Source organism: Corvus moneduloides, chromosome 5 (assembly GCF_009650955.1).
Source record: "Corvus moneduloides isolate bCorMon1 chromosome 5, bCorMon1.pri, whole genome shotgun sequence".
NCBI lineage: Eukaryota > Metazoa > Chordata > Aves > Passeriformes > Corvidae > Corvus > Corvus moneduloides.
In genome coordinates, this window is record NC_045480.1 from 50344536 (window position 1) to 50356936 (window position 12401).

The following is a 12401-nucleotide window of genomic DNA, read 5'->3' on the forward strand; positions in this document are numbered from 1 at the left end:
ATGAGCTTTTTAATTGTAACGTTCTTTTTCATCCCTGGCAAGGATGAGTTGGGTGGAGGTCTGGGTTTCAGAGCACACTGATGTGGAACTAAACCTGAGCTAAACCTAGCTTGGCTGGAACAAACCATGTAGAGGCACTCATGCTTTTTATTCTAATCTAGACATACCAAAATGAAATATGGTGATTTTTAATGAAAAAGATGCATAAGGACAAACTTGACTGAATCCCTTATTATCTCTCTAAATGGCAGATGGAAAATAGTCCCCATTTTGTTTCCCATCTTGACATCTGCTTAATACTGCTCTATATTCCATCAAGGAATTCAGTGTGACTGGTTTGCTTTAGAACTAAATCTGACTAACTAACATTTTGATGTTGTTGCAAACTGAATGTTGATTATTACATCAAGATTTGATATGGGGATTTTTCAGAGACCAGACATTCTGCTCATGTTTGCTTCTGTATCATCAGATAATAATTGATGCAGTGATTGAAAGCAGGTGCCTGCCATGACTGGGGTCATGGCACTGCTGTGAGGAAGTGGCATGTGCAGGTGGGACATGCAGCAAATGATCCATCCAATGGAACCCCTCTCTGCTCTGATATTGAAAACTGGAGGATAGAGGGAAGATTGGAAATGCAGTAGATAGCACTTGAATGTAAATGGTGATGGTAATAATAGCATTTTCAGGATGAGGGCTACCTAAGAGCAAATGAAGGCACTTTGGCTTACATAACTTCAAATTCTAGATATGCTTCACGCAATACCTCTGTATTTCATTTTGGTTGTTTTCTATGATTCTCCTAAATGTAGATGTCAACTGAAGCAAGGTAATTTTCACAAAAAGAGCTTTGAAGTATCAGGTTTATGTAACTTAAGATCCATTTTTATCATGAATATGTTAAAAGCTTGAGAAACTAAACTGAACTGTGCATAGCCTTGTGCTTACGGATTTATTCATGTACGGTCTTGAACAGATTGGTTGCAGTGAAGGTGGGAGAGGGATAATGTTTACTTTAATCTCCATGTTTATTTAGATGTTCTGCATTGGCAAATATTGCACAGCAGTGATATTAAACCCATTGTACATCCCACTTGAAAACTTCAGAGCAAAGAAAGTTTTTGAATATCTGATTCCTAGAGTTTTGGCATAAATCATTGCAATATTCATGCATTACATTTCTACTTTAATTATATTGTAAATTTTGTTATTAAAAAAAAAAAAAAAAGCAAAATCTGTATGGAGCTTATTTTCTTGCATACATATACCCTAGAAGATTCTAAGAACTTGAGAGACAAGAAAATTTGCTACTTGTATTTTTCCTTTCATTAGAACATGTCTGAATAGAATATACTTTTTGATTCAGAGGAAATGTCAATGAAATAGATTTTATTCTCAACCAGCAATTTTGTTCAAAATATTGCATTTACATATACATAAAATGATAACAGTATTGCATGCTGAAGAATGTGCACCATAGAGATGACCATACTTTGTGGAGCTTTCCTTGTGAGAATTAGAAATAGTTTTAGTAAAACCTTAAGCTAATGTAATGTAGGGAATATCAAAAGAAATAAAAGTTAAGATTACATTGTAGAGGAAACCCTAAATTTATGTGTGTCCTTTTTGCAAAAATAATTGTAACTTGTGAAATTGAGTTTTCTGTGCGTGATCTTTGGTGTTTAAGAGGAAGAAAGAAAAGGGCTTCACACTGAAAACCCTTTTCTTGGTGTTGCGAAGTTTTCTTCAGATCCTGCATCACTTTTGATGAATGCATTTACATTCCAGTGCTGAGAAATAACTTTCCATTTGGGAGCTGGGTTGACGTGAAAACAGGAATGTTGAGGCCCAGGGTGAGGGGACAGGGCTGAATGCTGATAGAGAAACATTCCCTCTTTAGTAGCTGCTGCCTCTCCTGCGAGCTTTGAAAAGAGCATCTGTCTGTGCATGTACGAGGATGTCTGGGGACCTGGGGAAATGGATGGGTGGTGTCTGGAGAAAACTGCCTTGTCCTCCAATGTCATGATGATAAGAGAAAGAATAGAACAAGTCACCTCAATACCTGCAAGTTTTTGGCTGTCTCTATGTGTAAGTGCTTATAAAAAGTCGTATGTTGTTTGTGGCTTTAGATGCTTCATTTAATCAAAGTACTTTGTTGTTTTGTTTTATTAGTAGATCTATTAAATTTGAAGGGGAATAAATGCAGGCAGTGGTCCTAAATTATTCTGTTGTTGTTTGTTAGCCACAGACATATTTATACTACTGTAGTTTTATAATAGTAAAGGGTTTTTTTAATGAAAACTGAGAGTGTAAATTTGGGAAACATGGAAACCCTTAACTTTCATTTAAAACTTGTCTTCTGTTAACAAGCATGAAACCTGAAAACTGATACCTCTGTTCTTTAGCCAGCTGTGTATATTTTCAGTATAACAAGTTGTAAGCTGAGATATGTATGTAGTAAGATACACTTATGGATAAGGGAACTGTCACCTCTGATCAGTGTAAATTCAATTTAAGAATGCATTAAAATGCAAATGAAATTGTAAACTACTAATGGGTTAAAATACCTGCTTTTAATACATAGTGAGAAAAAGAGGGTTTTTTTCATACTAATGACTTTATTTGGAAAAAATGCTTTTGAATAGTCAAGTGGGAAATTAGACTTTTTGTCAATTGTTTAAAGGAATAGTATAGTTAAGGAGACATTGCTTGGGGAAAATACCTAGCTGTCTACTGTAAAGTGGATTCCTGTAAATAATATTGTTTTATATATCTTTAAGTAGTTGTTAGTGTTTGGGGGTATTTTTTTCAGGTTTTTTTTTTTTTTTTTTTTTTTGGGAGGGGGGTGTTTTTGGTTGTGTTGTAGTTGTTGTTTTTGGTTTTTTTAAATTAAAGTGGGTTCATATTCACATCATGCATTCAGTATCCCTATGGGAGTGCAAGTATTGTGATAGAAAAGGACTCCAGAAATGAAATTATCTTTGGGACAGGTGCTGAGGAGAACATCTGTGAAGCTTAATACTTGGGGAACCTCAAGTCAGAGCTTATGTGGTAGCAGGGAAGAAAAGTGTTGGAAAAGCTGCTGCAAAACAAGGTTCTCTGGGGAACTTAGATGAGGTAGCAATATCCTGACCAGGCAGTCCTTCTGGCTTTCTAAATTACTGTTACAACCTCTGCATCCCATATTGACAGCTACAATTGCAAAGATACCTTTACACTGCCTTAGCTTCCTTTGGTGAAATTCTCTTATGCACATCACCAATTTAGAGAAAATAGTTGCAAATCTGTGATTCTTTCAGGTATAACATTGACTTAATAGTTGCAAACAAGCTATATTTAGGAGTTGAAATTAATAAGGCTTAATAAGGCAATTTTGATTTAAATGATTAAGGAATGGTAGGATACAACCAAATGTGATGTGTACATCATGTAAAATTCTCTACTGCATTTTAAAAACAAATATGGGGTTTAAGCTTTAGGCTCTCTATATGTACAGTCTTACCACACCCTACAGTAAGGGAAGAAGTAAATTTGTCAAATCCCTGAGCTATTGAAACCTGCTAATAAAGGCTCTCTGCATTGTACTTTAGCTAGACAGTACTCATGTAGACTACTTTGTGAGAAATCTGGGTAGTCAAACTCACTTTCTAAGGAAAGTCTGGCATCAAAATTTAGTAAAGAATATTGTTTAGTCAAAGTTACTGAAATAGAGCTCATATCAAGAAGATATCTATCAGCCCTTCCACTGAAACTTTATTTGCTCGGTAGTGTTTCTGTGTGATACCTAACATCCCTTGAGCCAGCTTACATGCCTGCTTGTATGTCCCTTGTATGAAGTTCTTCTGCTGGTATTTCAGAGAATCACAGAATGGTTTGGGTTGGAAGGGACCTGAAGGTCAGATAATTCTAAACCTCCTGCCATGGACAGGGACACATTTCACTGGACCAGGTTGCTCAAGAGGCCCCATCCAACCTGGTCTTGAACAATTCCAGGGATGGGGCATCCACAACTTCTCTGGGCACCCTGTTCCAGTGCCTCACATTCTTATAATGAAGAATTTTATAAAGGGCTTTACAGTTTGGACTTTTTTATCAGCTCAGTAACAAACTGTATTATGTGTTGGGTATTTGCTTCTTATTGCATGCTAATATTTTAAATAACCTGTTTTCAATTAAATTGAGTTTTGTTTGATGACTTCCTCTACTGAGTGGCTAGTTACTGCAGCTAGGGATTTTGGAGAAGAATTGCCACTGAAGTACTTTTTTGTTGGTCTTTTATTTTTGCTCTTGTGGGAAACTCTGATAGATTAATTCAGATACAACTTACTGACTTTGATGTCATTCTTATGAGTTGAAACAGTCCAGGATTAGCAATGCCCTAAGATGCCAGGTGTTAGTCAGAAGTTGCATGTCAAACAAAACTGTGTTCAAGTGTGTTCTGCAAGAGATGGTATGCAATACTGTGATGGTTGTTCTACCACAGTCAGAGGTGGACAATTCTGAAGTGCGCAGATATAATGGACAGTAACAAAAGAGTTCCCTCATTTTTCACTGACTATGTGAATTCCTCACTGGTGATGAATTTTCAGCAGAGATTAGGAAGTCAGGAGGTTTAGATTGGTGTGGCCATCTGAGAACTGCAACACTTGAAAGGTCATTATCTTTCTTATGCCTTGATTTACCTCGTCTTCTTTCTTACAGCACTTCACAAAGTTAGAGAGTTTGTTGCAGCCTGAAGTGCCTTGTGATCTTTGGTCAAAGATAATATATACATGTGATGCACTGTCTGCTCTGATAAATTTTCATTGCTGTCACAGGAGTCTGAATAGTCCAGGAATGGCACAGTTATTTGCCATGATAGCCAGTGTGTTACTGGGGCAGAAATTGAGAATTTTCCTTAAAGTGAATGAATTCATGCCTTCTGTCTTAATGTGCTGACTACCTGTTCTCTGGTGCTAAAAAGGTTGAAATCTAAATAAGTTATTCAAGGAATAGAAAAGTACATCCAAAACACAGCTTTTTGTTTTACTGTGTTTGTTAAAGCTTGAAACTTTGCATGTCAGCAGTGATTAGCAACAGACAGAAGTTTTAAAGTTGAGACTTACAGACAGTTAATAGAGGAAGAAGAAAGGTGGAGTGGAAAAGTGTATATGCATTTTCTGTTGAAATGAGTGCTTGCTCCGAGGCTACAAAAATAGGTTGGCAAAAATAGAGCAATATGTGTTTTCTAAGTGTAAAGAGGGTATTTCTGTTTCTTCCCAACTAAGATATCAAATAAGTTTACCTATTAATCAAACATTTTTGTGTTTTTGTTTTCCAGTCAGTGAGGTGATTCACTTTCTCCTTTCTTTAGTCCTGCTTCTCTCTTTTAAGGAAGAAGTGTGGTGTGAATCAGGCTATTGGCTGAGAAAATAAGTTTTGACACGTCTATAACAGTTTAATGAATCAGTAATGGCTTCATTTTCCGGTGTCTTTAAGGAGTAATTGAAATTGTATAAAACTCAAGACGGTACTGTAGAGTAAAGAACCCTGTGTTCTGTTGCTGGACTGTAGGATGAAGCATGTGTTCGCCTCTAGGAAATAAGCATTTTGTCCAGAGACTTCTTTATTGAATATTTCTTTTAAAGAGGCTTAGTATTCTGGAAATTTTTTCTATTGTAAAAGTCCCATGTACCATTAATGCGATTATTATTTTGATGAATAAGCACAGCTGGCATTTCTTTTCAATATCTGACTGCCTTCTTTTGAGCCTATAAATGTGCTGTTGTCAGAGATTAGCCTTTGGGGTAGCAAGTTAAATGGTTCATTTCTACTAATCGCCAGGCGGGACAGGAGCAGAGATATGAACTGGCTGGATAGACTGTTCTGAATGGTGTGTGCACTGCAGTTTGTGAGCTAGGAAATAAAGCTTAAAACAGTTATCTTTCACAAACACTGTAGCTTCAGTGTGCTACCACAATGCCAGGATTGGTTAAAATTCAGATGTTACAATTGTATTGAGTTCCATTCATTTTTCAAGGTGTTGCCTTGGGGGCTTCAGTCAGGAAGGTTTCCCACGTCTGTTGCACAGTGCCAAGTGGAAGAAAGGGAAAGGCCAAATAGTTTTGTATTGGCTCTTGGCAGTTTTAGGGTAGATTAGTTACAGAAAACTTAGAGGGGTCCTGAAGTTCCAGTCATTTTAGGGTCTGTCCTGCCCTCCAGTCTGCGATGGGAAAGGTCTGGCACTGACCTGGCATTCTTAGCCGAGGAGGAATCACACACCCCCAAAACAAACTTTAGCTGGCTACCTTTCTTCCACTCCAATGATGTGTGATTAAGGACCCTACTGCAAAGGTCCTGGATTTCACTGAATCATGTACTGGTTCTCTGCTCTCCACCTTTACATCTGCACTTTGATGATTCTTTGCAGTGAACCCTGCAAGTGCACACATTCATCCAATACAGGCAGAGCATTCCAGAAACCAAAATAAAAAACCTTTCAGTTTTTTCCTACAGGAAACAAAAATAGTATCATGTTTAATTACTTGCACTGTGATGGGAATGCGTCATGAAAGGGCAGAACAACCTTTTGTCCTCATCTATCCAATTTGGGAATACACTCGTATCTTCTTTATTTTATTAATTTATTTTAAGGAGAAAAGAGCTAATTGAAGTTGATTAGCCTTTTAATTCTCTCCTTGGTTATGCCAGTTAGCTTTTGTTAAAGAAATGCAGATAGCTTAGGAAACTTAATACTGTAATGCCAGAAGGATACTAGATCAAACTCTGTAATGCAGTTCAGAATCAGCTGTGCCTCTTCAGTAGACAGCTCTTGATTGACACTTGTTTTGGTGTTAATAGACTTATTTAGCAAATACCTCTTAGGGAACTATGTTAAATACAAAATAGATGGCTCCTAGTGTCCTTGGGTCTCAGTTAATTGCCGAAGGACATATGCATGAAACTTCTGCACAGGTATGTATATTTTTTCTCTGCTTTACAATATCTGAATAAGATATAAATATGCTTGTGAATTGTGTTGTATCTCTGATTTCTTTTCTAAACTGAAATATTTTTGGTTTCATGTTTCGGCAAGCGTTCTGCCGGCAGCTTCAGACGTGGATGTGAATGCATTGTTTTAGAGCCATCTGAAATGATTGTGGTAAGAATATTTTCACTCAGTTGCTTTCAAATTTACAGACAGCTTTGGTAACCACTTCAATTTCCAGTAAGACTTCAGAATTTTCTGGTTTGCATGTGGTCTTTTAACTAAATACAAGATGTCATACCTATCATTTATATAGTTGTTACATTTACTTTGTGCAGTTTTCTTGTAAAACTAAAGTTTTCTGTGCTAGCAGAATAGTTTTGTGGTTTTTTTTTTTTTTTTTTTTTTTTGATGGAGCTTTACTTATTATGGTAAATACAGATGCTTTAAAGTATTAATCTCAGGTTACCTTAAGTAATTAAATGTTTGATTGAATTAAATTTAATCTCAGCCATCTGAAGTTTTAAGAATAAATTTGAACATTTTTAAATTCTGCCAACCTTCCTGGGTGAAGATGAGGGTATTTTGTTAGCAGCATCTGCTGTAGTCCAGTGGCAGAACATCATCTCTGAGGGTTCACAGGCTCAGAAGTTTTAGTTGTCACCTCAGGGTGCATCATCTGAACAAATGAAGAATCAATGGGCTAATTATTTTTTTTTCTCTGGGTCACTGGGGCACAGATCAGTTGCATAATACAGGCATGACGATTCTCTAAGTCATATTACAGATAGCTTAAATATAGACTGTGACACTAAACAATTTTTTCCCTAACAAGTAACAGTTTCTGTAAAACTTCTGGAAGCTTGGGAAATTGTGGTATTACTTTAAGATTGTACTTGTTTATTACCAGTTTGTGTAACTGGCATCTGACTATTCAGGAAACAGTTTGTTGTCCCAGTTTTCTTCTCTAGAAAGATACAATTTCATTGGTTGGAGCTGTGTGAATGTCTGTCTGTTCCATGTGCATTCCTTGGTGAGTTATAAGGAAGAGTGATAAAAAGATAGGCGTTGGGAAAGGAGATGACTTAAACAACAAGAAATTTTCTGGACTGATGGATAATGTTGGGTCAGAGGCACATGCTTGTCAAAAAAGGTAGCCTCTACAGTTTTGGAAAGATGAAATGGAACACTTCAATCAGACTTTCAAAGGAATAATTTCTTTGAATAGAAAGAATCCTATCCCCAGAGTTGTTTGGCCACACAAGAGGTGTAGCAGGGTGTGAGTGTGAAGATGTCAGACGTGAAACAGATACTCCCTGCAGAGGGGGTAAGCATTGCCTGCTCTTCTGGTGAACCAGGGGACTGTGCTCATCCTTTGTGTCAAGGGAAAGCTGTATTTAGTCACACGAGCTGACTGATGTGTGACCCTTCTGAGATAGATAAGCTGCAAATTCATAGGAGTATTTTGTGTAATATTTCTTTTCCTTGTTGAAAAATATGCAGGAACCTTGCAAGGTGCCTCATAAGATCTCTCATTCTGAGGGATGGAATTGAATAACAGGCATTAACTGAATCCCACTATATAGCCAATGCTGGAAGCTGTGATTTTTTTTTTTCCTCATTTCCTTGTTAGTCTCAAGTAACTCGAGTAAGGTTTCTATTAGTAGGGTGAACACAGAAGAGATGTTGATTTTCAGCCAAATTACTGCAAAAGATCATTCTCTTTTGGGAAAACCAGAATTATTAGTTCAGATATTTTCATTGCAGCATACCATTGTGTACTAAATTAGTCTTCAAACACTGTAGACAGTGAAACTGAGAAGACTAATTTTATACTAGAATATACCTAATAGGTATTTTTTATTCTCCTTGTTGTTGTTTTGAAGTGATTTTTTTACATGTAAATCCAGTTTATTAGAAATCTGTTTATGCCTTCAAAATATTTGAAATAATAAAACCAGTCCTGCCTGTTGAAGAGTGAAACTTTTGCCATAGATTGGTTAGGGAGGATGCTGAATAGATGTCAGCAGGGAAACAGGCAAGTGTTGTCTCATACCAGTTTTCTTTTCTTTCTGTAATGTATTGATTGGTGAAATGTTTGTATTTGTGCATTTTGTACAAACTTTGTATAAGTGTAAGAAAGGGGTGAGCAAGTGGGAATTTTCCTTCTGTCCTTTTTGAAAAGGGATCAAATTTAGTGATGCTTTTCATACTAATGTTGTATTTTTTTTTTTTTTTTAATTTTAGTAGTGGTTTCACACTTAGTGCTGAAAATGCAGGAAATTCAGAGCTAGCTGCTGTTTTTTGAAAATAGGATTTCTTGTGTTTCAAATGAAAAGAAAACATTTTTCTCTTGCGGGGAAAGACACTCTCTTGCATCTGATGTAGGTTGATTACATGGAAGAAAATGAGGAATATTTTCAGCGTCAAGCATCTCACAGGCAGTCTCGAAGAAGGTTTAGGAAAATCAACCAGAAGGGGGAGCGACAAACAATTATTGATACTGTTGACCCTTATCCTGTGGGGAAGCCACCTCTACCTAGAGGCTACCATACGGTAAGCTGTCTGTATTATGGTTCACAAAAAAACATAAACAGGAAAACTACTGAAAGTAACACAGTCAGAATGGCTAAACTCGCTGGTATCTTTCAAGTGTGCTTCTGTGGGGAGGTTTCCCTTCCAATAACTGTGAATGTGGCTCCATCAGTACGTGAACACGTGTGCAGCTTGCATCTTAGTTCAGAGTTGAAAGTACATTTCTTATGACCGTGAATGTCATGTATTATTTTTTAGTGTTCCAATCATTATGGGAAATTGTGAAGGAAATTCTGTTCTCATTTCCTTTTACTGTTAGGTTACAGTAGAATTAGTTTAGTGTGCTGTGTTAGAAGGTCAGTCAGTGAAGCACTCATTCACGTATGTGGTAACAGGTGTTCCCTGAAAAGGACTGTGCTGCGTTGCAGCACACCAAATTGGATTAAGTCTGTCATTTCTTTTTTGGAACCCAGAACTTAAAATGTAAAATTTAAATTAACTTTTGCTGGTGTTTGCCCTTTATACTTGGGTTTTACGTGAGCTATATAGTTGGCTCATCATCGAGGGAAATCATTTGGTCATTTTACTTGATTGCTTTTGGGGATGAGGAGGGAATCTATATATGTTTCCAGACTTTCTCTTGAGATGAAAATAAACTAATAATTAAAACTTACTCTACAAAATATTTTATATGGCTTTTAAACTGAGAAAAAGCTCTATTAGATTGATACGTTTGTTTGGTATTGATTCAACTGTGAGCAAAATACTGAAAAGCTGTTGTCTTTGGCTCCCATTTATTTGTTTAAGCCCTCAGTTCTGGGAGAACCATAAAGTCACGAGCATAAATAACTTTGTGCATATTTAATCTTATTGAGTTCCATGGGCTGAATTTTGTACAATGTACAATATAAAGCCATATACATGTAAATTCGCAGAATGAGCAGCTTTAGTGTTTTTAAAAATGCTATCTTTGGTACAATGCAGTTGTTAGCTTTTTCAGTTTTTCCTTCTTTACCCTTATTCCTTGACTTGTTTGCCAGTTCACTGTATATTCAATGTGTGTCTGTAAGCGTGTGGATGTTTGATTACATCTGTTAATTATACAGGCTTTTCCTCATGACTTGAGTAATTACATTTTATGCCAATAGTTTGGTTTTGTTTATACAACAGATTTTAATGGTTTAATTTTCAGTGCAGTTTTAATTGCCTCTAAATTTAATGTGAATTGAGCCAATTCACTTGGTTTGAAGATAAAACATTTTATTGGCCTGTTTTTGCAAAAAAAAAAAAAAAAAAAAAGTGGTATGATACTTTGTAGGAACTACAGAAAGAAATATACTTTTGACTCATAGTTATTTAGATGTGTGTGTTGTGCTTAGCAAACAGTTGTAGTGTGATTTGTACCTAACTCTAGAAGGGCATATTTAGATTGACACAGTGCCATTTGCATTCGCAGGTCCTTGCCTGTTGTATAAATTTCACTTTAGGTGTGCCTGATGAATTTTTGTAAGCCTTAACTGGTACTAAAGCAAAAGTCCATCCTTGTGCTATTTTGTTGTGCAAGTTCATAATGGTTTTGTGTCTGTGCTGGGAAATCCATTGCAAGCGAGATTTCATATTGAGATGGAAGAGATTGCCAAATAAACTGTAAAATTTACAATAATTACATTCAAATGTTGCTTTTCAAAGTGTAATATAATGCATATGGCTGGCTTTATTATTTTTTTTTTCCAAGGCAAATAGAGTCAAATAAGCCCAAATGAGTTTTAAAATGTAGTTAAGACTCTTCATGCTGGTCCATTTCCTCCCTATTTTTACAGTATTTGGTGATCTTGTAGACATTATTCTCTCATTCACTTCTACTAGCAATGTTATTTCTATTGCTTTAACCATACACGTTACAGCTGCGTTGTCTTTTTGCCCTTCCTATTTTATGTCCTTTGACCTCATTTTATTGGTCTTAATTTCTTGAAAAATTGACTGAAAAAAGCAGGATTTTTTTGAAGCACATAGGAATACAAGATGCATTATAACACATCTTGTGACTTGTTGTCCATCCATTCTTTGGTCAGCATCTGTCAAGGTGTCATCTTTGTTTCTGCTTTTTAATTTTTGATAAAAAAAGATGGAAGTGTTGAATGGAAAAAGGATTATTATGATATATTGTTTTCAAGTTTGCTCGTCCATGTGATGTGTTCTAGTTTAGGTGTTATATACATGAGATTAAAACTAATAAAAGCTGCTTTGGATAGTATCCTCGAAATCTTCACAACGTGTAATTTTCTTATATTCTGTTTTACCCTAAATCCACAGTTTAGCATGTAGAATTATTATTTTGGTTGTTGATAAATTATTATTCTTTATTTGCAGTAGTCTCTGAATGCTTTTCTTCAGAAGGTTTCAAACAGTATTTCTGAAGAAAGTTTTCTATATCATAAAAGCATAGAGTGAAATTTAGAGATGAATGCAGATGCATGGTGTCGTTTTCAAGAATTAAAAATTAAATGCAGGTGGTCTCAGTTGCAGCATGCTTTCTGCAGTAGAGCCAACTTGTATGGGATGGTGGACCCTCATTAACATAATTTTAACATTATCTTCATAGTGGTGGAATGTACTATGGCATGTCTGATAATGTTCATCTTTTCCTTTCCTCCTATATGGCATTCATTCATTTTGGCTCACAGGAATGCACTAAACCTCAGGTATTGTAACTTACTGTGTATGGTCCACTAATAATTTACTTGTGGGTTGCAGTGTGATACCATAATACTGATGCCACATTGTGGACTAAAATTGCCTTCTAGCCTTTGCTTTGATAGTTCAGCAATCTCACTATGCTATAAAAACACTTATGTAAAGGTGAAATTTACTAACAGTACAATGTCTCTTGCCCAGC

General features: G+C 36.2%; 1 protein-coding gene across 12 annotated transcripts in view; it reads left to right on the forward strand.

Moving 5' to 3' along the window:
• The window catches only part of RAPGEF2 (Rap guanine nucleotide exchange factor 2), a 186593-nt gene that overhangs the window by 88268 nt on the left and 85924 nt on the right, over window positions 1-12401 (forward strand). For 8 of the 12 annotated variants that reach the window (XM_032108462.1, XM_032108470.1, XM_032108455.1 and 5 more), the window contains exons 5-7: window positions 7069-7144; window positions 9359-9526; window positions 12190-12207. In XM_032108462.1, the coding sequence (XP_031964353.1) occupies window positions 7069-7144; window positions 9359-9526; window positions 12190-12207 (262 nt within the window). The remainder of the gene's footprint in view (window positions 1-7068; window positions 7145-9358; window positions 9527-12189; window positions 12208-12401) is intronic. The other 4 variants (XM_032108471.1, XM_032108456.1, XM_032108459.1 and 1 more) reach the window with 1 other exon arrangement.